Genomic DNA, 27617 nt, shown 5'->3' with positions numbered 1-27617 from the left:
AAAAGATAACAACAGAATACAAAAACAACAAAAAACAAAAACAAAACAAGGGGGGGAATAATGTAAATTAAACATTGTTTGACAAATTATGAGAGTTAGGCCTACATGACACTGGTTTTAGCTTATACTTAATTACTCATAATATTCAAAAGTAATTGTCGCCACCTGGTGTAATTGTGTAACTTACAGAATTTGTACATATTCAATATCAAAATACTTGTTAAAATACTGTATTTTTCAAACCATCAACACACAAGAAAAGCAGTGACGGGAAAGTGAAAATAAGGTGTCGGTAACTAATAAAATAATGATAACAAACAATATACAAAAAAAAAGTAATTTTGTGAACCTGTCCTGCAAACGAGTCATTTTATGAACCTGTCCTGCAAAAGATTCGATTCTTTGGGATGAATCACTCTACTTGTGCGGTTCTGAATCTCCCGCGGTCAGCGCGCACGGAAGCGGCTCCACCCTCTCCCGCTGGAAGCTTGGAAGTGGGCGGGTCTTAGAGTGCGCTGAGACTTCTGATTGGTCCTTTTCCAGCGTCTCGCGCATTGCGCATGATCAGTGACCCCGCTGCCTCATCCTGTATTTACTGCTACTGAAAATGGCCGCTACATATGCAGCCGAGATTTCACAGAGAGAAACAAAAACTACTTTTACAATCGACTAAATGAAACGGATTCGAGTCAAATGCTGCGAGGAAATATTATATAATTTAAAACGGACTTCATTTCGTTTCGTGTCAGCATTAAACTGTTATTGAATAGTGTGAGCGCTAATTTTAGCTCAAGCTAACAGTCAGGAGCGCGCGCGTGCACGCGCGTGTGTGTTCGGGCTCGAGCAGAACCGGAGAGTCCAATGGCTGACCCGAGAAAAGTGCCGTTCGTCACCCTCGCCTCGTTCAGCACCACACCGGCGGCAACCGAGTCAAAGAAACGCCGACGGGAGGACGAAGAGAATGAACCGAGTCCAGGTGTCACCGCCCCGGGGGTGTTCGGTGCCGGGCAACCGGCAACGGATCCCGGAGAACCCAAACGCACCGTCCGCCTGAACCTGAGCCTGTCAGAACCGAGTGAACAGAAGTCAGCGGAGTTCAACTACGGCGAGCTGGTCCACTCGAGCCTGCAGGTGAGATCCGCGGGGAACGGGTGAGGGTTCGAGCCCAGACTCGAGCAGGTGAACCGAACCTGTAGTAAATGCATCGTTAGATACTTTAGAGTTACTTTTTGTCTTAACCACAGCAGCATATAAATGACTAGTGTGTGGTTTAGTGGTTATTAAATATCTGAACTGGAAACTGAAAGGTTTTAGGTTCAAGCCAAGTTTCTGTCAACCTGTCAAATGTAAAAATAGGGATCGTTAATGCAGTGTAACAGTAACTTAACTACATCAGTAGCCGGATTGAGATGAATGATGCGTGGTTTAGTTATCTTTTTAATGAAATCTGAGAGCTTTCTGTCCCTCCATTGACAGTCTACGCAACTACCACTTCGAGCCCCAGAAAGCTAGTAAAAACGTCAATAAAGTAATCCATGTGGTGTAACCTCAGTCTTATGAAGTTATGAGCAGGGGTGCCGCCAGGAATTTTGGGCCCCATGACAAAAAAATAACATTGGGCCCCCCCTGCACAGCTGTTGTCACCAGATCTCTAGGACGTACCTGTCCCATCAGATGCTTTACATAACTCTAATCAAATGCTTGCAACTGTCTTGCTTCTTGTAGTTCAATACTAGTACTAGCACAATATTTTCTGCTGGTGATTTGTAAATGCAAGTCTGCATACAGTACGCAATTCATTATTTGATGCAAGATTAAAAGCCACCATAAAAATGTCCTTAAAGCAATCCTTTACAGTCTCAATGTATTTTTATTGTAAAATTAATGACAGATTTAAAAAAAACAAAAACAAAAAAAAACCTAAATATATATTAGCTTTTTAATCAAAATAAATGAACATCATCATCTCAAAAGAATAAAAACATCAGATTTTTTAACTTAACTGCACATATATGCCAACAACAAAATAAAGTTGACGTGTAAAACGGAATTTCCACATCATGGTTATTATAGTGCTACAAAACAGTGTGTGTGTGTGTGTGTGTGTGTGTGTGTGTGTGTGTGTGTGTGTGTGTGCAAGCTTCTAAAAATAAATTGAAATACACCAGTATTCCTGTAATTCTTTTGTCTTATGAATTTAATAAACAACTCGTCTCGTATTCTGTCCGAACACCGCACCATCTACATCATGTGACTGTAAATGCGCAAAAAACGTTTCCATTGCAGTTTTGCGAAATATTTATTTTTCAAAATTGCCTGAAAAACCACCTCATTTCAATTTGCGCAATTTGAAGGGTAATTGAAACACGGATGACGGTGTTTAGTTGCCAGAAACACCAGAAACCACAAAGTTGCATAGGAAAAGAAAATCTGGTTTTCAAAAAAACGAAAGAGAGAAAATAGAGAGAGGAAAGACAAAAGAAAGGGTGTCAATCTGTTAACGAATTACAGGAATACTGGATTCTAAACCTCAAAGAAATGCCACAATCAAGACCTGGAAGCAGAAATGAGGGAGAAACACCCAGAAACTTCTCACATCTATCTGCCGCTCACAGTGTAAGAAACAGCTTGCCATTGATGCTTGAATAACACACCTACGTCTCCTTCCGTTAATAATAATAATGTCTAGTGCGGTGGCTGGGATATACCAACGTCCGTTGGCATGATTTTTTAAATGACTATTCGCGAGAGGAAAATTAAGTTTTAGTCATCGGTTAATCGAAACGGCGTCATTTCGCAATAGTTTTGTATCGATATTTAGAAAATAAATCGCAAAAGTTCTGCGCAAATCTGTAATAGAAACGCGGCTACTGATGAGTGCGCTAAGGCAGGACCAAACCATTTCATGCAGATACAGGGGGGTGGATGTTTGCTTTTTGGTCAATGGGGATATTTAACTTTTATTGCCAAAATAAGTACAATCAAAGACATCATTTATTTTATTATTATTTGAAATATACTCAATGATGATGGTTTATATAGTGTATAATATAATAAAACATGTAAATTACTTTTTACGTATTTGTTGGGGCCCCTGTCAGTCAGGGGCCCTTGGAATCTTCCTAACTTTTCCCCCCTATACGGCGCCCCTGGTTATGAGTAGTAAAGACATCTTAAAAGTGCAACAAAAAATTGTTTTTACCACTTTATTTACAAATTATTACTCTCCAACGCACATTCACGTAACAACCCAACATGCATAATGGTGCTATTTTGTAAATAAAGTGGTACATTTTGTTTTTATGAACTTTTATGATGTCTTTACTACCTTTCTGTGGCTTAAAAGTGGTAGTTGTGTAGACGGTCAATGGAGGGACAGAAATCTCTCAGAATTCATCCAAAAAAAAATCTTAATTTGTGTTCTGAAGATGAACGACATGAGGGCGAGAAATTAATGACAGAATTTTCACTGAACTAATCCTTATATATATATATATAAGCTGGTAGGTTGTAGGTTCGATCCCCAGTTGCATAATGCCTTTTTACGAGCTCTCATTTTTAGTGAAAAAACGTCAGTTATTTTGCAATATATAAACGTTTATGTATTGGTTTGGGTGATATTTCGTTATTGACTTCAGCTTGACAGATCTGGTGTTGTTTTTCCGTTTTTGTTGTCACTAGTAAATACACTGTAAAATCTAAACAAATACTGCACATGGGTATATCGCAGCTTATTATTAATAGGCCTATGTATAATTTGTACATTTGTATAGGGATGGGGGATCCACAATATATCTGCCACCATATCGGTATCAGCCATGTTATCTTTTAATGTTATCTTTATCGGCCCGATAAGAAAATTTGGCCAATATATTAAAGCCGGATAAATAATGTATTATTTCCTTCAGCTGAGACGCTTCAAGTGCGCACTGTTCAACATGATGCTTTTGAATTACTTGAAATATGAGTGAAATCACTTCAAAAGGAAAATACAATTCAGTGCAACGTGTCGTGCAGCGCAAGTCTGTCATATCGGCTACATAAAATAATAATATGAACATTATAATTGTGTGTTTGGGACATGGCTTTTAATGGTGAGACTTGATTTTGTAAGCAGGCTCTCAAAAATGACACAAAAATTTAGATATATCGGCCAATATATCGGTGATCATCTTTCAAATATAAAGAGTTATCGGTATCATTGGTGTCTGTTTGCATGTAAATGAGTCGATTGGTTGTGTCTGACCGGTTTGATTTGCTCCTCAAGGTGAGGAAAGTTCCTCAAGGTCTCAAACCTGCTCTGGATCCCAGCGACCCGTTTGCAGACGAGGACAAAGAGCGGCAAGAAGTCGAGGCTCTCGCCAGGAAGTTTGAGAGCAAATATGTATGTATTGTTTTATAGACGAATGCACACATCCACCTGCAACCAACATGTGTGTGTGTGCGTGTGTGTGTTTACACAGAAAACATTTAATCTTAATCACGACACGTCAAATGAATATAGTGTATTATCATCTCAGGGAAACACTGTTGTTAAGAAGAAGCGACGAGACCGGATGCAGGATCTCATCGATATCGGTTACGGCTATGATGAAACCGATCCGTTTATCGACAACTCCGAGGCCGTGAGTATCAGAGAGCGCTTCACCCAGAAGTCCACCACTGATTATCTCCCGAAATGCTCTCAGTTCCCGCTCCATACATATCGAACACCACATGATGGGTTAAACGGGTGAATTAAGTTTGACCACATGCACGTCATCTCCTGAATGACGGAAAACTACCCATCATCCTTATCAAAATACATATGAAAGAGTTTTTCTGAATGAATGTAAAGACTCTGTATTTCACTCTGCAGCTTTAATGACCCGCAGGCCGACCGTATATGATGTCTGTTGTGTCTCCGCAGTACGACGAGCTCGTTCCTGCGTCCCTGACCACTAAACTGGGCGGTTTCTACATCAACACCGGCACGCTCCAGTTCAGGGCTGCGTCTGAGTCAGAGGGAGAGGGCGGAGGAAAAGACTCCAATCACTTCAAGGTGATCTTCATCATCATCTTCATCGTTTCAGACTGATATCATCATCGCTGCTCTACTGGGCACGTGCTGTGGAGGACGTGTCAGTTTTAGCACAGCCAGAATTATGTGTTTTATTAGTATATGAGTGGTAGTGTTGCATATTTGTAACATGTCCTAGCCTGATTATTATTAAACCACAGAAAGCTGAAGATGAAACATATATTCTTCACACACTCTGTTCAGCATGTTTCTCTGTTTGTTTTAGTTTTTTTTTACTTTAATATCTAAGTAGCAACAATATAATATGTTAATTACTTTGTTCTAATCACAATTTTAGCCACAATAATTACTATATGTATTATTATTTATTTATTTTGCACATTAATGGCACATTATCGGTTATTGACACTTTTTTTTTTTTATGGTTCTGGCCATTATTGGATATTTCATTGTTTCGACCTATTTTAAGATTTAGATGATCATCTAGCACTAATTTTCGGGGATACAATCGATTATGGCAAAGTTTCACCCTTTAAAAGGTCAAGTGCATCTCAGTGCGAGTTGCTGGGTGCATATAACAATAGTTTTTAATGTTTATATTGTATTTGTAATATAGGCCTGTTTATTGATTATTAGCAATAACTTGAAAATAATTTTTTGGTGCATTTTTATCTTATAACAGGTCAAAATAATCACAATATGACTTTTTTTTTTTTTACCAAGTAATGCTGTTCTTATTAATAGTCATTTCCAGTCTTTTATATTCCGAGGGATTTCTATCAGAGATCTGATCCACTTTCTGAGTCTGTGATGGTGTGATTGACTGAGATGATGTTCTCGACTCTGACTCACAGAAGGATGGAGAGGAGCGGGTGATTAAGAGGAGGAAAAAGAAGCAGGACGGCGGCCTGGAGGAGAAGAAACCCAGGAAATTCAAAGTACCCAAGCCAGGGTGAGTTCAGATGCTTTTGTGTGTTTCAATACGCTATGTAAACAAGCACTAGATGAACGTCTTTGAGACCCTGATACCTTTTCCATTCTTCAGCTCTGCATCTCACGTTTTTAAAGCACAAAAACGTTCTGAATGAACGGCCCTTTTGTGTGTTTTCATTTGCTGCTGCTGATGGGACGGTTTTGGGTCTTTGAGAGTATTAGAGTTTGTTCATGGATGTTTAAAGAAATATGTAGTAAATGTGTCATAAACCTACAATTGTGGTTCCAAACCTGAATGTATTTTTCTGTGGAACGCATATAAAGTCCAAACATTGGTGCCTGTACGATTTTTTTAATGTTTGTGAAATAAGTATTTTCCGGTAAAACCCGTAAAAATTTTAAATATTATTAAAGTTTAAAATAACTGTTTTCTATGTGAATATGTTAGTGTAATTTATTCCTGTGATCAAAGCTGCATTTTTAGCATCATTACTCCAGTCTTCAGTGTCACATGATCCTTCAGAAATCATGAGATGATTTGACACTCAAGAAACATTTATGATTAATATCAACGTTGAAAACAGTTGAACTGCTTCATATTTCTGTGGAAACCAGCAATTATTTGAAATAGAAATCTTTTGTAACATTTATAAATGTGTGTTTTCGATCAATTTAATAACTAAAAGCGGACACTTCCGTGCTCATCCCAATCTTTCGAACCCTAGTGTGTACGACACCAGTTCTGTTCCTCTCTTTGTGACAGTGTGTCGTCTCTGAACCGGCCGGAGAAGAAGAAGAGGAAGAAGCTGATGAAGGACTCTCTGTCTCTGGCGGCCATGCTCCGTCGCTTCAGCCGCGAGAAAGAGGAGATCCGCAAGAAGCACCCGTCGTCGGTCGTCAAGCTCGTCCGCGCGCAACCCAACGCTGCCGCCGTCGCCCCCAGCAGCGACCTCTCCATGGCCGACCTGACCTCTGACCCGGCGATGATGTCGCTGCTGGGCGGAGCCACGGAGAACGACATGCTGCAGGAGCTGATGGGCGACCTTGACTTCGGGCTGCTGGACTCTCCTCAGCCGGCAAGTCCCGGGCAGAGCGAGAACGGCTCCCAGAAGCCCGGAGTCGCGGGTCGAGTGCAGAAGACGGGGTTGGTGCCGCCGCCGCCGCTTCCCAGCAGCCTCCCTGCTCCGCTTATCAAGCGCATAGAGGACCTGCGGGCGGTGAGTGCTGGCGTTTAGTTGCATAAACACCGATTCATGATCCTCATCAGATGCTTTTAGAAACATGAGCGCAACGAAGCGGCTCTTGAGATGCAGTTTGAAAAGTGTGTTTGTTTGGGTGTGTGTGTGTTTTTGTGGGCGTGTGTGAGTGTGTGTGTGATTGTGGGTGTGTGTGTGTGTGCCATCTTTTCTTTCCAGGCATATTCCAGTGGAAAGAGAGAGAGTGAAGGAGACGAGGTAGAGAGAGGTGTAGGAGGAAGAGAAGATCAACATGATAGAGAGCAAATAGACAGAATACAGGGAGAACAGGAAGAGCGGAAGGTTAGAAAGATGGAGATCTGTGGAAAACAGGGAGTAATAGCGTCAGTAAATCAGAAGATGCTGTTTTGTTCTGATGTCTATTATGGGATGTGTCTTCAATCTTTTAAAGTAAACATGGCATGACATTCGCAACTTATTTTACTTTCATAATGTGATGCATTTCCAAGTGAAACAGAATATTCAACTGGAAAATGTAGGACTGGACTTGATGTAATCCATAACGATTTGATGGGATGGCCATGTTTTATAATTTTTTGCGAATAACAATTATAAAACGCATCAAGGCCAGAAACATGTGTTAAAGTAAACGGCCTCAATTTTACTTTCATGGTGACTTTACAGATGATTGGATTGTGAAGCGATGCTGGAAGCTGCAGCTTTAGTTTTATGGAAGATGTATTGTACATTTTCTTTAGTTTTTCCTTTCATATTTTGCTTCTTTTTTTTTTTCTTTTTTGTCGCCATGAAGATAACTATTACATTTGAGCTGTTGTTAACTGCTTGTTTTCCTCTCAGGCGTCTCGTCAGTTTGATATGGAGGGCAGGAAGAAGTTTTTCACGCTGGACATGAACAACATCCTGCTGGAGTGAGTTCATCTGGCCGTTGTTTTCATTCCCAGCAGCGTCTCTGGTTGGTTCGATCATCTCACTCTCTCTCTCTGTGTGTGTGTGTGTGTGTGTGTGTGTGTGTGTGTGCAGTATCGAGCTGCAGGTGCAGGAACAGTCTGCGTCTGTGCGCGCCGCCGTCTACACGCATCTGGAGGCGTTCGTGCCGTGTAATAAAGAGGCACTGCTGAAGCGGCTGAAGAAGCTGAGTCTGAACATCCAGGACGACCGGCTGCGGACGCCGCTGTTCAAACTCAAGCTGGCCGTGTGCAACGCCATGCCCGAGCAGATCGCTCGATACAACATGGACTGCATGGCCAAGGTTGCCAAGTAAGAAACTGGAGTGCTACTGAGTAAGGAGTAAAAAAAGATAAATGTATACAGTAGTCAACATTTGAAGTTGATAAAAAAAGTTAAGTTAAGTTGTTAGTTGTCCTAAGACAAGAACGGGTACTGTTCAAAATTAATGTATAACTTTGATGAAAGGTTTTGATCCACTTCAAATGTTGACTACTGTATTAAAGGGATTGTTCACCCTAAGATGAAAAGTAAGTCATATTTACTCACCCTGAAGTCATCCTAGGTGTATATGACGACTAAAATCAGAGTTATATATAAAAAATATAAAAAATCCTGGCTCTTCCAAGCTTTATAATGGCGGTGAATGAGTGTTTGTCTTTGGAAGTCCACCAAAGTGCATCTATCTGTGATAAAAGCGCATCTATTCATGGTTAAAGTGCTCTACACTGCTCTCCGGGGGTTAAAAAGGCCTTCTGAACCGAAGCGATGCGTTTGTGTAAGAAAAATATCCATATTTAAAATTTTATCAACTAAAATATCTAGCTTCCGGCAGACACTTGAACGAAGTGTTACTCTTACACTTGAAAGAGTAACACTTGAACTTGACGCACAACATAATGACGGCAATTGACGCCTCTCGTGGTTCAAACAAACAGGACTGGGCAACCTCGTTCGTCATTACGTTGTGTGTAGGATGGCTTCAGGATGAGCAAATCAATCATGGGATAATTTTCATTTTTGTGTGAACTATCCCTTTAACTAACGGTCAGTCAAGGGGCGTCCAGTCAAATTAGACCAAACTACGTTTATATGTAACTGACTTAAAACAGTTATGAACAGTTTAAAATAAAAAATTGTGATGACTAACTTTTAAGATTAGTCTTAGCAGTTTATGCAACCGTGTTGTTCTAAAGCCGTATGCTCTTCTTTCTTTTATTGAACACTAAAGAATAATAAATAAATAAAAATCCCACTCTCTCTCTCTCGTCCATATAATGGCAGTGAATAGCAACAAGCATCAAGTTATTAAAAAAAAGGCACAAGTATCAAATAATGATCCCATGTGACTCGTGTAGTATATTCCAAGTGTTCTGGGGTGTACGATAGGATATTAAATGTAATAATTAGCGAAATTCAGACCTTGTCTGTTGGTCTGCGGTGCACGATGTTCACGATTGTTAGTTTGACTCAATTAGGGCCGCAGTTTCATCCTATATATATTATTTTTTAAACAAAATGTTATAAATTGTTGTTTTTATGAATTCAATTAATTAGACATGCTTTTTTTATTATTAAAATGTAATTAAAGCCATTAAAATGTACTCCAGAAAACTTAAAAATAGAAAGCACAGAATTTGGTAAATATAAAACGGAATTTGAGAAAATAAAAATAAATTGTATTTCATAGGGCCCTAAACATGTAGTTTTTGTTAAACTTTTATTAAATTGATGTAAATTGTATGTTTCATAATTTCAATCACATGCTTTTTGATTACTAAGATTTAAGTCAAAAAAAATTTTTTATGAAAAAATAAACTGAATCCATAAAAACGTTAAAAAAAAAGTGGAGTTTTGGGAGAAATAAAACGGTTTTAATAGGACCCTAATAAACTAAGAGTCTTCTGTGTGTTCACTGTTGTGTGTGTGTGTGTGTGTGTGCAGACAGCAGACCGAAGACGGCGACAGAAACGGCTCCGAGGAGGAGGACGATGAGAAGCCAGGACGAAGAGTGATGGGACCCAGGAAGAAGTTCGTGTGGGACGACAAACTCAGGTGAAAGTCTTAGATGATCACTAACGCGAACGTCATGAGACAGACCTGCAGTGAAGCTTGATATCTGTGTGTGTGTGTGTGTGTGTGCGCAGGACTCTGCTGTGTAATCTGGTGCGGGTGAAGCTGGGCTGTTACGAGCTGGAGGCTCAGAGTTCACTCTCACCTGAGGATTACCTGAAGGTCTTCATGGAGGCGGAGGTCAAACCGCTCTGGCCCAAAGGATGGATGCAGGCCAGGTGGGGTCCAGCACCAGTTCCCGCACCTCTGCTGGTGTCAGGGCTGCTGAATAATGTTGACTTCTCTCTTTCTCTCTGCTTCTCAGGATGCTGTTTAAAGAGAGCCGAATAGCTCACAATCATCTCACTGGAAACACGTGAGTTTCTCCACTCTGGTTTATTTTTAAACGCTAACTAGATGCTGAATCTAGATTACTCATTAGGATTTTCATGCACATCATGGAGCCTTTTTTGACCTACTTCTCTTAGTGCACGTTCACAGATCATCATCTGTAAACGATTGTGGCATTCACAACTTATTTTGGTTTCCTAATCTGACACTTTATGACTGGGACACAATTTAGGGCTGATATTTAATCATTTTAGGGGAATAACATGCATCAATGAACCAGACTGAGACCAAAAACATGTATTATGCGCTCAATTTTAATGCCATGTACTTTTTTAAAGTATTAATTGGAGTGTTAATAATATAACATTTATCATGTCTGGTTATTTTTAAACATTTACTAACTGCCGGATCTAGATTAATTCATTGCAGTCCACATTCACAGATCTGTTGTAAGCGATTCATTAGTTCATGTTAGGAAGTTGAAACGGGGTTGAACATTTTAATTTAATAATAAAATGAGGAAAAATTACAGCTCACCACATAGTCACATAGTCATTAATACATATTGCATTATATATTAATATTTGTGACTACTGGATCACAAAACCAGTCATAAGTTGCACGGGTATATTTGTAGCTATAGCCAAAAATACATTGTATGGGTCAAAATTATAGATTTTTTTTTTTCTTTTATGCCAAAAATCATTAGGATATTAAGTCAAGATCGTGTTCCATAAAGATATTTAGTAAATGGACAACTTAAAAGGAGATTTTCTCAATGTTTTGATTTTTGTACCCTCAGATTCCAGATTTTGGTTGTTAGGATAGGACAATATTTGGCCGAGATACAAACCATACATCAATGGAAATTTTCGGCTATTTATTCAGCTTTCGGATGATGTATAAATCTCAATTTAAAAAATATTTGACCCATGTGACTGGTTTTGTGGTCTAGGGTCACATTTTCATAATTGCAAAGAACAATACTGTTAAATGATCATGCACGTTCATGGCTACATGATGCACAATGAGTACAACTAATCTTCAGTATTAAACTATAATTATATTAAACATAGTGTGAACAGCGATCAGTGTTTGCGCATCAATGATAACAGACTCTCGTCTATCGTGCCTAATGCTCGACTCCTGTTTGTCTCTGTACTCGTCTTTACCTGGATTACAACCGCCATCCATCAAAACTTTTTTAGCGCGACACTGGTTTGCTTTATCCAACTGAGAGATGGTGTGTGTGTGTGTCATTATGCTCGTGCAGCGGTTGGGTGTTTTGAGCCGCCGTTCAGTCTGTTTCACACAGAAACGACTTATGGCGCTCCGAAACAATCACAGAGTAGCAGAGAGATCGTGCTTTGAAGCCAAATACACTATCTCTGATGATATCTGCCGTATTTTCTCTGCGTTAGGACTGCTTGACTGCATTCGCTTACTGGATCCTTAGACTGAAAACTTTCCAGGAGTTTAAAATGATCTTATCGAAAACAGGAGCGGAAACAAAAGATGTTGTTTTCCCACACTTTGAAACCCCCTGGGCTGTAGTGTCAATAATAAACAGTGTTGCTTATTTTTTCTTGCATTTAGCATGATGGTAATTTTACTTAGAATAAAATACTTAACCTTGGTAATAAAATGGATACCAGGCTTAATATTGAACACTTCACTTGCGTCACTAATAAATTAGCAATATGAAAAAACTTGTCATTTTAATTATGTATTTTAATTAAACATTAATTTATTTTACTTAGTACAAAATTTACTAAAATTTTTTAGTACAAATTTAATATATTTTATGTGTACTTTGATAATTAATGTATTTTTAATTTTATTTAACACCGAAGTAAAACGGGAGCAGTTTTATGTCATCACTGTTTGAGTGTCTGACCGTAAAAACTGCATTGATTTGTTTGTTTTTTAGAGTAAAGAAGCGGATGTTACCGACCCCCAGAGCCAAACCCAAGCCTCAGGACAGTGGTGTTCTCCAGCGCCCGGCCCTCTCTGTGGACCCCACCCCCCCTCCCCCCACCGTCCCGCGCGGGCCGTCCCCGCCGGGGCCCATCTACCTGTCGGACTCTCTGGACGAGGACCTGACGGCCCCGTCGCTGGACTCCATCTCTCACGCTCTAGCCATGCTCAGCAGCGCCGCTAAAGGCCTGGTCCAGTCCGACAGCTCGCCGTCCACCGACGCTCCCAAACCGGCCCAGTCGCTGCACACGGCGTCGCCACACCTGGCCAAAAAGAGCGCCAACACCCTCCCGCCTCATTCTCCCAGCATCCTCTCCTCCTCGTCTGCGTCTCCGGTCGTTAAAGGAGTGAGTGTTTTATCACAGGTTCAGAGGCCTTCGGTAATTCCTGCTCAGCGACCGACAGTGACCCCGCCCACTAAACTGGGCGTGTCCCAGCCGAAGCCACGCCCACCTCCCACATCATCGCCTCTTCACGCTCCTCAAAAGATTCCTGCAAAATCACTGGTCGCCATGTCAACGGGTCTCATCAAAACAAGCAATAACAGCTCATCGCCGCAGTCGCGCGCACTTATCACCACTTCCTCGCCGTCGCTCATAAACGTTAAATCCGTTCAGCCTTTCCATGTGACTGTGACACCGCAAACTAAAAAACTTGTGCCCCACGAGTTGCCCAAACCAGGCTTCATCACGCCCATGCAGGCCACGCTCACCAAATCACCACACAACCCCAGCTCAAACATCATCAAGCTCACTCCCACCGGTACGCCCGTCTCCAGGCCGCCCACGTTACCCAGCATGCACCAGCACGCCTCTAAGAACCAGGGCTATCACGCGGGGTTCATCGCCGGCAGTTACAGCTCCCCCGTGGGGCAGAAGAATTCCTCTCAGGGCAACAACATCTCTAGCCTCGTCACGACAACCGCAGCTGTTGCTAAGCAGCCGGTGACCAGCGCCTCGCCCGTGGCAGGGACGGCCAATCACAGCCAGCGACACAGACAAGTGGGCGGAGCTAATCAGGGGGTGAAGACAATCACATCGGTGTCTACGGCCGCAGCGACTCAGCTCTCACAGGTCTCTCTGTCATAATTTTACTTTTTCTTTAAATATTAATGTTTTGATTCATTATTATTTTTTATTTAATTTTAATTAAACATTAAAAATATTTTTTTTACTTTCAAACTCAAGGCATGTTTTTTTTTTTCAATAGAATGATGGTAATTGTACTTGTATAAAAAAATATATTATTCGGTCTAATTCAGATGCTACTTATTTTTTTCTAGTTAATTACAACAAATTTGTATTATGAATATGTATATAATTAATTGTTTTTGTAATTAATTAGAAAAAAGATTATATATATATATTACAATTATTTAATTTAATTATAAAAACAAATTAATGAAATCATTTTTTGATTGTTTTTATTTATTTATAATAGTTATAAATAATAATTTATTTGTTTTATGTATTTTAGGCATCTTTGCGATTTGATTTTGGTTTTCTAGTGGTTATATCACTTATTTTCGCTCCGCTTGCTGACAAGTTCCAGAAGTTCTGTAATGTCAATCAGTGCTGTAGTTTCTTAATAGTTTTTGCCCATTAGAACAGAAGGTGGGACTCCATTGGGATGCGTTGCTTTATCACAGTGAAGAGGCCTAATGAAGATTAATGATGGTTTCCCGTGTGCAGGTGTCGTCCGCCAGCGCTCTGCTCAGTTCGGCCGGCCCGTCTCTGCCTCTGGGTTTCGGGATGTTGGGAGGACTGGTTCCCGTCTCTCTCCCGTTCCAGTTTCCAAACCTGCTGAATCTTCCTTCATCTGTGGTTTCCACGGCGACCTCCGGTGTCTCGACCAATCCCAGCAGCTCAGGGTTCAACCTTCCCCAGAGTGAGTCGCTCTTCACACGTAAATATATTTAATACTGTATTATTATTATTATTATTTAAAATGTCTTAGTCAGGTGAATTTTACATACTTCATTAGATCTGACACTGTTTGCTTTTTTTTAAATTCCCTAACATGTTTATTACTGCTGTAATGTTTTTGATTCCCACTTGCGTAATGACCATTTATTACAGATTATAATCGTGTGTATATATATATATATATATACATACAGTGGGGAGAACAAGTATTTGCTACACTGCCGATTTTGCAGGTTTTCCTACTTGCAAAGCATGTAGAGGCTTTTATCATAGGTACTCTTCAATTGTGAGATGGAATCTAAAACAAAAATCCAGAAAATCACATTGTATGATTTTTAAGTAATTAATTTGCATTTTATTGCTTGACATAAGTATTTGATCATTTACCAACCAGTAAGATTTCCGGCTTTCACAGACCTGTTAGTTTTTCTTTAAGAAGCCCTCCTGTTCTCCACTCATTACCTGTATTAACTGCACCTGTTTGAACTCGTCACCTGTGTAAAAGACACCTGTCCACACACTCAATCAAACAGACTCTCCACAATGGCCAAGACCAGAGAGCTGTGTAAGGACATCAGGGATGAAACTGTAGACCTGCACAAGGCTGGGACGGGCTACAGGACAATAGGCAAGCAGCTCGGTGAGAAGGCCACAACTGTTGGTGCAAGTATTAGAAAATGGAAGAAGTTCAAGATGACGGTCAATCTCCCTCGGTCTGGGGCACCAAGCAAGATCTCACCTTGTGGGGCATCAGTGATCATGAGGAAGGTGAGGGATCAGCTCAGAACTACACGGAAGGACCTGGTCAATGACCTGAAGAGAGCTGGGACCACAGTCTCAAAGAAAACCATTAGTAACACACTACGCCGCCATGGATTAACCCCTTAAACCCGAAGTGGGCACCACCTAGCTGTGAAAATATCATATTAATATTTACTACTACTACCTTGATCAACTTAAAATAGGTGTCATTTGGTGTAGCCAATTTGTTTAACTCCTACGTAGAGTTATTTGCTGATAAATGAAAAAAAAAATCATAATTTATAAGATACTTTTTTGTACTACATACTGCAAAATGTCAAATAAATCATACAGCTCAAATATGCCTGTGGCATATGTCATTTGAAAGGTCTCAATGAGTAGAATACAACAAGCATAATTGTTTTGGGCCCTCAAGAGACCTGTAAACCACATATGGATGCTGAATTTTAGACACATTTCTGCTCTGAAAAGTGTTCTTCCAAACGATACCTACCTTTTGACTCTACTTGCTATAGTTTACTTTTGTGTGTCACTCAGACAAAACAACTCTGAGGGTTTAACTTTAGGGGTTAAAATCCTGCAGCGCACACAAGGTCCCCCTGCTCAAGCCAGCACATGTCCAGGCCCGTCTGAAGTTTGCTCAATGACCATCTGGATGATCCAGAGGAGGAATAGGAGAAGGTCATGTGGTCTGATGAGACAAAAATAGAGCTTTTTGGTCTAAACTCCACTCGCCGTGTTTGGAGGAAGAAGGATGAGTACAACCCGAAGAACACCATCCCAACCGTGAAGCATGGAGGTGGAAACATCATTCTTTGGGGATGCTTTTCTGCAAAGGTGTCCGGACGACTGCACCCAGTCTCCAGACCTGAACCCAATAGAAAATCTTTGGAGGAGCTGAAAGTCCGTATTGCCCAGCGACAGCCCCGTAACCTGAAGGATCTGGAGAAGGTCTGTATGGAGGAGTGGGCCAAAATCCCTGTGTGTGTGCAAACCTGGTCAAGAACTACAGGAAACCTATGATCTCAATATTTGGTACAGAAACCTTTGTTTGCAATTACAAAGTTCTGCTTTTCTGGTGTTTCAAATACTTATGTCATGCAATCAAATGCAAATTAATTACTTAAAAATCATACAATGTGATTTTCTGGATTTTTGTTTTAGATTCCGTCTCTCACAGTTGAAGAGTACTACCTATGATAACAATTACATCTTATAATTATTGGACTTTTTTTTAATTCTTCTGGGAAAACTCGATTTTCTATTAAATGTTTAACTGAAAAAGCTCATGCAATTGCTATATTTTTACTGTATTGGTTGTAAAAGTTGCATGTGTTCTTGAATTATTAAATTTTTATCGTTACGACTAGTTTGCCATTTGAAATGGTCTTTGCTGCTGATACGGTGTTAAATAATAAACACATAAAATACATTTATAAATAATATTACAATAAATATTGTAAAATAAATTAAAATATAAATAAAGTGAGCACGTATCAGGAATATTCTGGCAGTGATAAATATTCCAGAAGCGGTTCAAGTAGAACAAACATGCTTTTTAATCCGTCAAGCAGACGGTTATTTCCCAATTCCAGTATCTGGAAAACAACCCAGTATCGACCCAGTAATTCACTAGTATTTCTGCTCACGAGTCAGTGGAGTCAGATTTAAGCGACGAAAATCAAATCTTCAGTTCGGCCCTTCGGTCACGTCTAATATACACTGCTGCAGTTAAAATACGGTACTGTCAAATCTCCACAACTCAAGACTTTTAATAATTTGTTAGGTTTTCTACTGGACACCATATATATATATATATATATATATATATATATATATTTGTGTGTGATAGCTGCAATAACTAATTGATCAAATCTGTAATAATCATGAAAATTAACTAGTCACATCACTGAACAAATTTGACATTTAAGCAGTAAAAAGCTCATTTTATGGGGGGAAAAAGCTCATTGACTTGCATTTTACAGTTATATCCAGTATTCCCATTTTTTTCAAAACTTGCTTCTAATAGCAAGTCACTGTCATCTTTAAACTTTCAAATACCTCAGATGTGTTCTTATAGAGTGTTAAAGACATTTAAACCACACTAAACTTTCAAATATGTCAAATGTGTTCTTTTGGAATGTTCAAAACATTTGAATCACATTAAATTTCAAATACCTCAGATTTGTATTTTTAGAATGTTCAAAACATTTAAACCACTTTACATTCTAACCTTGATCATTGAACACATTTTGCACAGACTTCAGTGTTTGTTGGGAAAACATCACAAGTAATGAATTAACGGACTGTATAGTTGATGTAAGCACTGCGGTCGTGTGTGTTTAGTAGTTCTGTTGCTGCTGGTGTGTTTTTGTGGCTCGTCTTCTGCTCTTCATCCTCATGAATCTGATTTCCTCCATTGGTTTCGTCTCTCCGTTCATCCCGTCTCATGCGTGTCGGTGTGTGTGTGTCCCGTCTCTCCTCAGATGTGTTAAAGGGTCTCATGTCAGGGGCTCAGGCTGCTCTGCCGCCACACTTGCAGCTGGCTTTCTCAGGTAAACGCTGACGACTCCTCCCGCTGGCTGCATGAGTCTTCTTCTGTTAGCCGCTTTTCTTCATCATCTTCTGTCGGGACACGCCGCCCGTGTTCGGTTCACTGACCCCTCTCTCTGTCTGTGCAGATGTCAATCAAACGAAGGGCGGAGACTTGCAGAGGAAGTCATTATGACATCACAGAGCTCCCGACCATCCAGTGCTGGCTGACTCCGCCCACTTTTATGCATGATCTGCTGGCTGTCCAATGAGACGGAACTGTTTTTATACGCATTTGAATATCATGAATAATGAGTTAGTTTGAATAATGATGCGTCAGTTGTACATATGTATCAATGTTTACACAGACAGACCTAATCACTGTGGACGGGGAGGGAAACACGTGTGTGTGTGTGTGTGTTTGCATGTACATTAGCGGGCAGTTTTTTAAGGTGTCGATTGTTTGAATATTCATGAGCGAGTGAATGTGTTCCTCCCTCTCTCGTGTAGGTCGGTGTCTCTGGTGCTGTTCATGAACGAAACGCCCCTTTAAAGTCAAAACAAACTGAAAACCAAATGACGGAGGCGGGCGATTGTAATATACTTGAACTTTCAGGATTTGTTTACTTGCGTTTCAGGACACGTGCGAAATAAAAATGCAGAAGCCTTAGTAAAAACTGTGTGTGTCTCTCTGATGTTTCTGATTGGCTGAATTGATTGTTGAAACGTAACTTCAGAGCACTTTTGAATTGTATTGTTTTATACATATTTGAACTTAATGCAACACAAAGTAGGTTCAACAAACAATTTAAACTGATTCTAGGTAAGAGGGATGTGTAGAAATATGAGTTCTTTCATTTGCAAACTTAAACTGAAAATGTCACTAACATATTTTTTTCTGCTGTATTAATACATGCCTTAAAATTATGAATTCTAGGTTATTTAATGTTTTAAATTAAATAAGGTGTGATCTCAAAATCTCACTGTTACTGTCAGACAGTAGAGTCTGACAGTAACAGTGAGATTTTGAGATCGCACATTATTTAATTTAAAACATTAAATAACCTAGAATTCATAATTTTCAAAACCTAGAATTCAAAAGTTTTAATTTTAAGCAGGACAAAAGCATAAAACACTTTTCACACCGGATTGAGATCACTTTAAATATCTAATTCAATAATATTAAAGGTGAATTCAGAAAGCGTTATATTAATTATTAGTGGTAATTTGGACTAATACAAGTTTTAAAGTCAAATACTATTGACTATTTTTGCCTTTATTTAAATCTAGATTTTCTGACGCAGAAACTGCTTAGAGAAAAATAAGTGCTTTTTGTTGTTTTTTTGACGATGCTGTTTATATTACACATGGCAAGTAATGTCATCCAAAACTAATAAAAACTGTTAAATTCTGACCAATTAGCAACAGAAAAAGCAAACGTCATACAGAGGTGGAGATTAATTTCAGAATCATTTGTGATTATTTTTGTGGAAGATAAAGCGGTATCCCTTAGTGTGTAAAATGCATGAATGATTCACATGAACAATGAGATGATGTGCTTGTTACGTCACACAGAGCCAGAAGACGGGCGGTTCTGCGGTACTGTGACTTTAATTTCATCATGGATTGACATTCAAGTACCAAACATGTGGAGTACAAAATATCAACAAGGTGAACGAGAGCTTTCTAATGCCATGGACTGAAGAATACACTGCAAATAACATCGTAAAAGTAATCAGAATCCAAGAGACGGTCAAATACGGCAGCGCACAAGGTCAAACTCAATCTGGAAACAAAGGCTTGAAGGAAAAGTGTGTGTGTGTGTGTGTGTGTGAGGATGATGATGTGGCAGTGCGGCCCACAGAAAGAGCTCCAGTCTATTTGACCAGCGGTCTGGTTTTATCATCGTCTCCACACTGATGCGCTTTATACTTTTTCACTTCTGCCATGTATTTCTGCCAGGCGTCTCCTTTTCCAGCGTCCGCCTGCATTAAACACACACACATGAAAACTACTACACACACATTCATGTTCATACACTACCACTTAAGAGTTTGGGTATGGAAAGAAAGAAAAATAATTAAGAAAAATCATAATTAGTCCATAGATGCCATGCAAAATTTATAGCAAAAAATCTAGCGTTATTTTCATCTCGAACGGATTAATTAAAAGACGTTATTACATCAATAACCAGCGTAGTTGAACGACACATTTGCGACGATTAACTGTTGCTAGATAAACATGTAGGAATGAAATAATTTGCTTTACAAATATTTCAATCATATACATCAACAAACTGAAAAAGTGATAAACGAGAGAAAAATTATATTTCAATGCATGCATACCAGGTCTATAAGATGATAATTATGACAAAAAAGCCTGAATTATTACAGAAAAGTCTAAATGATAACATTAAAAAGCTCAAATTGAGATGAAAAGTCTAAATTATGACCTACTAAATCGGAATTATGACATGAAAAACAGAATAATCCTAAATTGAAAAAAAGTAAAATTATGAGTCTAAATTGACATTAAAGTCATAATTAATTATGATATAAAAAGCCAACATTTTGGCATAAAAGTCCAAACTACGACGAAGAAAAATTCTTAATTATGACATTAAAAAAAATAATTATGACAGTTTTGACCGTCAATGTTGACATGCAAATTTAGTGAGTATATATTATGACATTAAAAGCCAAAATTTTGATGTAAAAAAAAAAATTACGTAAAATTTTGACGTGTCAATTTAGACTATCAAAATGTCAAAAGTCAAAATTATGACAGTCTACATTTACATAATTTTTACTCTGTCAATTTTTATTTGAGTAAATTATGGCATCAAAATAATGACAAAAAGCAAAACAAATTACTTAATTTTGACTGTCATAATTTAGATTTTTTTCTGTCATTTTGACAGTTGAAATTATGACAGTGAGTCTACATTTACATAAATAAAAATTGACAAAGTCAAAATTAAGTCTAAATTATGACAAATTAAATTACGATAGTTAAAATTAAGAGGCTAAATTATGACAAAGTCAAAATTATGACAAAGTAAATTATGAGAGTTCAAATTATGACAGGCTAAATGAAGACAAAGTCAAAATTATGACGCTAAGTTATGACAAAAAGTCACAATTATGACAATCAAAATTATGACAAAAAGTCAAAACGATGAAAGTCAAAATTATGACATAAAAAGTCTAAATTATGACAGTCAAATTTATGACATAAAAAGTCAAAACGATGACAGTCATATCAACTGTTTTGACTTTTTGTGTCATAATTTAGAGTTTCATTGTTTTGACTTAGGCTTAATGACTAAAGTAAAAAATAATGAGTGTCATAATTTTGACTATCATAATTGACTTATTTCAGAATTTTGACTCTCATAATTAAAATCTTAGTTTGTCATAATTTAAACTTTTTATTTCAGAATTATGACTTGCATCTCCAGCCCCACTCCCTTCGAAGGGCCGAGCCATTTGAAACACACTTGGTGAAGAGAGCAATGAAAGAGCGTAATTATCTTCCCCTGGGCTGTTCCCATGACAACGCCGCACGGTGTCCATCAGCTGATTAGCTGCTAACAGAACTGTGCGTTATACATCTGTGTGTGTGAGTGTATTTCTCTGCTCTCAACTTTAAACCTTGCCGTCTCATCTTTGGACCCTGCATTATACACCCAACACATTCCTTACCTTAAAGGGGTCATGACATGGTTTTTTTTATTTCATTATTATGTTCCCTTAGGTGCAAATATAGTATTAATATAGTTTTTTTTACAAAAAACTTTTAAAATGTAGTGATTTATGACCTTTTCCCACCCTGTTTCTCATCCTCTGATTCAAACAGTCTGTTTTGGGGGTGTTTCCCCTTTAAGAGTTCACTGTTAACGCCCACTGTTATGATTGGCTAACGTCAGTGCCTATGCATCAATTATTAACGCCCCCAGCCAGAACATTTGCGGATTCGGCGCAACTGTTTAATAGCGGGTGATGCATGCGAAGCGATGGCTCTTGCAATGATACAACCTTATTATGTTTGAGCCAGAATCAGAGGAAAATGAACGATCACCACAACAACGAAGACTGGATCAGCCCGTGTCCACATGGAAAGTGAAACTATTTTGAATTAATAAAAAAAAATTAACCCGAGAGACACTTGAAAACGGATTAGCTAACAGTTTAACATTATTTAACTAATTCCAATGAAATGATAGGGTGTGCCACGGACAAAAATGCATGCACAGGCCATATTTGAAGATGCAGGATTGATAAAGGCAACATTTTTTATTTTCTATCACATGTAGGCCTACTAGAAAGGCGACATATTTTCAAGATTCTCTTATACAAATGTGTTTATATTAGCCATGGTAAAAAGTAAGTTTGCGTCGTCGATGTTGAGCCCAGAAGAGTCGGCACGGACTTATCTTTGAGCAACAGTTTTCTGGCAAAGCCAAGCATCATATTGGGATTTTTTCCTCAAAACAGTCATCCTTCAAATGTACAGAACACACGCTTAAACTAACACTGCCGTGACTGGGAAGTCCGCAAAAAATAAAGTGCATCCATTTTTCACTGACGACTGGATCTTTCGCAGCGTATTCAAAGATGTTGTTTGTCCACATCCAGGAACAGCACATCTGCGGCATCGTAATTTCCCTGTACACAGACCCACTCGCTGTCCGTCGACTGAACGCTTGTGAGGCGCGCAGCGCGCGGGCGCGACAATGATACGAAATGAGCGTAGTTGCCATGCGCTTAAAGCGTAGTTGTCTTGTGCTGGAGGCGGTCTATATGCAAACGCTGGTACGTCACTTCGTACCGTGACGTCACTTCTTACCATGGATCCAGAACGAGCTGTATTTAGAGCTTGATTAAATAAATGATTCGTTTATAATGGGGAGGACGTCTTAAGCTATGAAACTTGCAGGACGTTTTAATGGTACAAAGACCTCTTATATACCAAAAGATCAAGGCAAATTTGGTTTCTCATGTCATGACCCCTTTAAGCAAAAAATGTGTGAAATATATCAAGGACAAAACAACTTCAATTTCTCTGTTTGTAAGTTAACTCGAACTCTCCCGCCATCTATGGCTTTAAAATAAATCACGAGTATTCGCTGGATAACATGACCATGAGTGATAAAATGAGTTCCTTGAAGTTCCTGGAATTTGCCCTTAATGTCAATGTCACAAGGTCATAAATTTGACCTTTTAATCACAATTATAACTTAATATGTCATAATTGAGTTTAACTAAAGCATTTTTTTATGTGGAAGAAATTCTACACACAACTTCCGCAAAACAGCGAAAAACTTTTACACACTTCAGGATCTCGCCGCAAGTAGTAGTTAATCCGAGGACTTTGAGTACTATGGACCTGGCCCAAATGGCACACTTCATATGCACTTTCGGTCTTGTGGACTACAATGGCCGCCGCGTCTGTTAAGTCCGTAGGGTGTCCCATTTGTCATTTTAAGGTCTCAGAAGGGTGCTCGCGATGCGGTCGATTTGCGCCCTTTTGCCGAGCCCGCACTCCCGGACAGCCTAAGGCCTTGTGTCCATCAAAGCGTTTTTTCACGCAGCTGGCGTGTTTTTTCAATTGTTTTCAATGGGAACGCCGCGTTTTTAGAACGAGCGAGCATTTAATGCTCAAGCGTTGAGCGCTCTGTGTTTTTTACAGGTCGCAGAGAGTTGAAGAATGTTCAACTTTGGGTAAAACGCCGCGCTCATCACTGTCACTTTTTAGCCAACCGTCTCAGTGGAGGAGGGGCGGGACTAATACCACACCGACCAACGGATATTCTGTATCATAGCAACGAAAAGTCTCAACTGAAAAAAAAACTGCGCTGCCAAAACACTCTCAAGCGCACATAGCTAGGCGTTTTCAGCTGGCTAAAAACGCTTTAGTGGACACACGGCCTAAAGGCGCTTTTCCACTACACAGTACCAGCTCGCCTCGACTCGCCTCGCCTTTGTTTGGTTTTCCACTGTGTAAAAGTTGTACCGGTATCTGCGTCCAGATAGTTTTTTTCGTATCACCTCCGGCGAGGTTCTGAGCGTGCTGAGGCGATACTAAAATGTGATGTGAAACACGGCAAACTGCTGATTGGTCAGAGAGAATCGTCACTATTCACTGCGTCATCATTGCACGCGCCAGACGGAGTATCCTGAATAACCCCGACATTTTTAAATAGTTTGGCCAGAGATTGCGTGATATACGATACTAATATTATGTAAAACAGCATACACTCGATTTCCTCCATTGTCCTGTGTGTGTGTGTGTGTGTGTGTGTGTGTGTGTGTGTGTGTGTGTGTGTGTGTCGCATAGAAGATTACGTCACGGCAGTTTCCTGCGGCGTCGCTATGACGACCAGGTACTATTGTGGAGGTACTATCTGCAATGGAAAACGGAGCGAAAAGCGAGCCAAGTCGAGTCGAGCCGGTACTGGTAATGGAAAAGCGCCAAAAGTGGCGTTCGTTACGAAAGTGCGGACTCAGAGGAAGACCGCGAGTGCTTAGGGTGCCATTTGGGACAGGGCCTAAGTATTCAGAGACACACTACTCTGTTGGGGTACACACTATATTAGTAGTAAAGTTTTAGGTTTCGGACACATCTGGCAAATTTATTGCTGCGTTCGCGCAATGTCGTAATTACGAGATAACAACAGCACATGACGTTCCATGGCAACAATATCAACAACAATCTGCAGCAGTCACGTGGTACAAGTCGGAGCTCTGAGCAAATTCCCAGTTTACAAATTGCAATTTACGAGTTCTACAAAGTCGTAGTAATTGTGACATGGCGTCTTACATCTAATGACATCTGATCTAATCATAAAATAGATTCATAACGAAAAGGTTTGTACTAAACATTAAACAACAATGATTTTATAGGATATTTAGTCTCTTCTCACCTCAGACTCCTGTTTCTGTTTCTTGGCCACCATCCCTGTCTTGAGGGCCAAACGCGCGCCTCCCCTCCGCTTGCCCACCTGAGTTAATAAGGGAACAGACTCAGAGCGTTACACGGGCTTTAGGAAGCGACCAGGACCCGAGTGAGTGTGAGTGTGTGTGTGTGTGTGTGTGTGTGTGTGTGTGTGTGTGTGTGTGTGTGTGTTACACTAATGTAAAGCGCTTCCACTGCCTCTCTTACAATGCTGCTCACGCTACAAGGCTTCTGGTCCTGAGCCGCTTGCCCTGCCGGAGCAGGACTCTTCGTCTTCTCCTCCTCCTCAGTCTCTCTCTTCCTCTTCTCCTCTTCCTCCATCTTCTTCTTGAACATCTCCATGAAGCTGCCGTCGTTGGCGAAGGCGTTGGCCGCTTTGGGCGCCCCGTGGGCCGGGCTGCTGTCGCCGGACTCCCCGCTGCTGCTGCTGGAGGACTGGTGATGATGGTGGTGATGAAGATGTCGGCGATTATGTTTGCCTGGTTTATGCTGCTTTTTCTCCATCGTTTAGACGTTTAATAAAATAATAAACAACCTTTTACATTCACGCCTGTGATTTCTTTACAGTTTCGATGTATGCAACGTTACTAAAGTGAATACTCGCGCGCTTAATAAAGAACGAAGCGTAATTTTAATGGAGCAAACGTAATAAATACGTAAGTTAAATAATAATAACAGTGTTTGTCTTATATATTGTGATCATAAAGTATCGCGGCGTCTCCCGATAAACAAAAACACATTTAACGACAAACGCAAAGAGCGTGATTTATCGAGCCGCGAGTCCGTATGTGACTATATTCGCAGAACGGGCGGATTGTGGGATGAATCGGCAGGATTTCGGGGTTTAATCCCGATGTTTTTCCGCACAGTTTTGTTTTATTTCAGAGTCGCTCCGCCATATTGTATTTCATCTGCGGTCAGTGTTCGTTCGTTTGAGTGACGCACCGTCGCCCTCTGCAGGCCGGAAGAAGAACTTTCTTTTTTCTTCTGGTGTTTATTTTAGCGGTTACTCGGCGTCTTTCACTTATTTCAGTTTTATTGTCCATTAAATATATATTATAATATTAACTATAACAGTTACAAGGGGCAGCAATAGAAATATGTTCAAAATTCTGATTCTGAATAAGGATTATTATTATACATACATTTTTGAAAGATTGCTTGGACAAAACTTTGTCGTGCAATTCTTGCATTTAATACATTAACCGATTTGTTAAGATAAAAACCTAACACAATTTTAATAAAATAATGAATAATGATGAACAAATTTGATTTGAGCACATGAAATGAGCACAGATGATTTTATAGCTAGCCTACACAACTATCAGAATGTCCTTTTTCTATATTAAAACTCCTCAATTTCCTCAGTAAGCCTGGACATTGATAAGCCTTTTTAAAAACACTTTCTGAATACTTATCAAATTTAAACTGCACTGAAAAAAATGATACTTTGGACCAACCTAAAAACATTGCTGTAATTTGTTACAGCTAAATTTATTAGTTTTTCTCAAGCTATATTTTTGATTTGGTTGAAACGTTAAAATTGTATTTAATATAAATCAAAATAGTTCTTTAACCCAATTATTTTTTTTACATTCAATCAAAGTTAAAATATTGTTTATTATAGAGACCATAAATCATTTTTTTTTATTTTGGTACAACTAGCATTTTTATTTTGGAAAAAACTACTTTTTACACAGCAGAATCCCCAGTGTTAAATTAACACAGAAGCAGTGTTAAAGTTAATTAGATAATTAAGTGATTAATTGAGTTATGGTTGAGCATTATTGAAGACACCTGATGATAACAAGCAGAATCACTGAAGGAGAAAATTTATGTAAAATGGTTACCGTTATCGAGATCAGTGTTTAGTTTAGTTGGGCTCTTGACCCTTACTGGTTCAACTTTAGATTTTGTCTGGCTGCTGTAATTCATTTATAACAGACAGATGAACAAAGATAAAAGGTGATCTGATGGAGTTGGTTGTGTTTTAACATAATCAATAGTTGACCTGAAACACTGAACTCATTGAGAGCAAAATTTCTGAGTTAAGTTTACCTTATGGATTATAGCAGCACTGTCCTGGTAGAGTATGCCATTTTTAGCCTTTTCAATTAAATCCAAATAGATTAAGAAGAAAACTTCTTAAAAGTCTTTCAGGTAGGCACACACAGATATCAATAATTAGCATATGAATCTCAACAATGGTGACAAACAGATCACCTCTGAACATAAGTCGTAATTTATTCATGCAGCAATGCATGATGGGAGCCATGAATGAGATTTGATTGGTGGCATCCAGAATGCACTGCACAATGCTTTATAATTGTCACCATTGTTGAGATTCACTGGCAGATGCTTGATGTCTGTGTTTAAAAAAAAAAAAAAAAAAACTGTTTTGTATGTGATTAAGTTTTAAGAAATGATTTGGATCACATTGTAAAAGTAACAAACATCATAAATGAAAATGAAATCATGCTTTTCAAGGACAGTACTGCTATAATCAGTAAAGCAATAGTAACCCAGTAATTGGGCTCTATGTGAATTCAGTGATTCAGGTCAATTGATTGTGAAATTATGGTAATGTTAGAACTCAACCAACACCATCATATCACATTTTCTCTTTGTTCATCTGGCTGTTATAACTCACGTACAGCAGCCAAACAAATTCTAAAGTTAATAATTTAAGGGTCAAGAGCCCAACTAAAACACACACTAATTACCATAATGGTAACACACCAATTACGATTTTCTCCTTCAGTGATTCTGCTTGTTATCATCAGGTGTCTCCAATAATGCTCAATCATAACTCAATTAACGTTTCAACCAAATCAAAAATATAGCTTGAGAAAAACTAATACATTTAGCTGTAACAAATTACAGCAATTTTTTTAGGTTGGTCCAAAGTATAATTTTTTTCACACCAACGACAAGCTAGAAAAGTGA

At 39.2% G+C, this 27617-nt stretch overlaps 2 protein-coding genes across 5 annotated transcripts; one reads left to right on the top strand and one right to left on the bottom strand.

The window, feature by feature from the left end:
• Positions 1–551: 551 nt before the first annotated feature.
• Positions 552–18491, top strand: ubn2b (ubinuclein 2b). Of its 4 annotated transcripts, none has more exons than XM_079617435.1 (16): positions 557–1131; positions 4268–4384; positions 4521–4625; positions 4910–5041; positions 5875–5972; positions 6717–7170; positions 7369–7491; positions 8008–8078; positions 8191–8427; positions 10060–10170; positions 10263–10406; positions 10493–10543; positions 12449–13568; positions 14187–14382; positions 17669–17737; positions 17864–18491. In XM_079617435.1, exons 1-16 carry the CDS (start codon positions 862–864, stop codon positions 17908–17910), a joined length of 3345 nt encoding a protein of 1114 aa, XP_079473561.1. In that variant the 5' UTR covers positions 557–861; the 3' UTR covers positions 17911–18491. The 4 variants fall into 4 exon arrangements, with proteins under 4 accessions (XP_079473563.1, XP_079473561.1, XP_079473560.1 ...); XM_079617434.1 differs by having other exon boundaries at positions 14187–14400; positions 17864–18386; XM_079617437.1 differs by lacking the exon at positions 7369–7491 and having other exon boundaries at positions 552–1131.
• Positions 18492–18816: 325 nt separating this feature from the next.
• On the bottom strand, positions 18817–25681 carry trir (telomerase RNA component interacting RNase). Its single transcript, XM_079617716.1, has 3 exons — positions 24879–25681; positions 24640–24717; positions 18817–19699 (listed from the first exon to the last, which is right to left on the bottom strand). Exons 1-3 carry the CDS (start codon positions 25173–25175, stop codon positions 19592–19594), a joined length of 483 nt encoding a protein of 160 aa, XP_079473842.1. The 5' UTR covers positions 25176–25681; the 3' UTR covers positions 18817–19591.
• Between the last annotated feature and the right edge of the window lie 1936 nt (positions 25682–27617).

The sequence above is a fragment of the Phoxinus phoxinus genome, assembly GCF_949152265.1.
Source record: "Phoxinus phoxinus genome assembly, chromosome: 1".
In the NCBI taxonomy this organism is placed as follows: Eukaryota; Metazoa; Chordata; class Actinopteri; order Cypriniformes; family Leuciscidae; genus Phoxinus; species Phoxinus phoxinus.
This window is presented reverse-complemented; position numbering and strand designations above follow the sequence as displayed.

Excerpts from the sequence above, each read along its gene's own strand:
- ubn2b (XM_079617434.1), top strand. The coding sequence starts at position 862 with ATGGCTGACCCGAGAAAAGTGCCGTTCGTCACCCTCGCCTCGTTCAGC. Across the intron at positions 5,042-5,874 it reads AAGACTCCAATCACTTCAAG|AAGGATGGAGAGGAGCGGGT; the intron begins GTGATCTTCATC and ends TCTGACTCACAG. Across the intron at positions 10,544-12,448 it reads AATCATCTCACTGGAAACAC|AGTAAAGAAGCGGATGTTAC; the intron begins GTGAGTTTCTCC and ends TTTGTTTTTTAG.
- trir (XM_079617716.1), bottom strand. The coding sequence starts at position 25,175 with ATGGAGAAAAAGCAGCATAAACCAGGCAAACATAATCGCCGACATCTT. Across the intron at positions 24,718-24,878 it reads CTTGTAGCGTGAGCAGCATT|GTGGGCAAGCGGAGGGGAGG; the intron begins GTAAGAGAGGCA and ends TTATTAACTCAG. Across the intron at positions 19,700-24,639 it reads AACAGAAACAGGAGTCTGAG|GCGGACGCTGGAAAAGGAGA; the intron begins GTGAGAAGAGAC and ends TGTTTAATGCAG.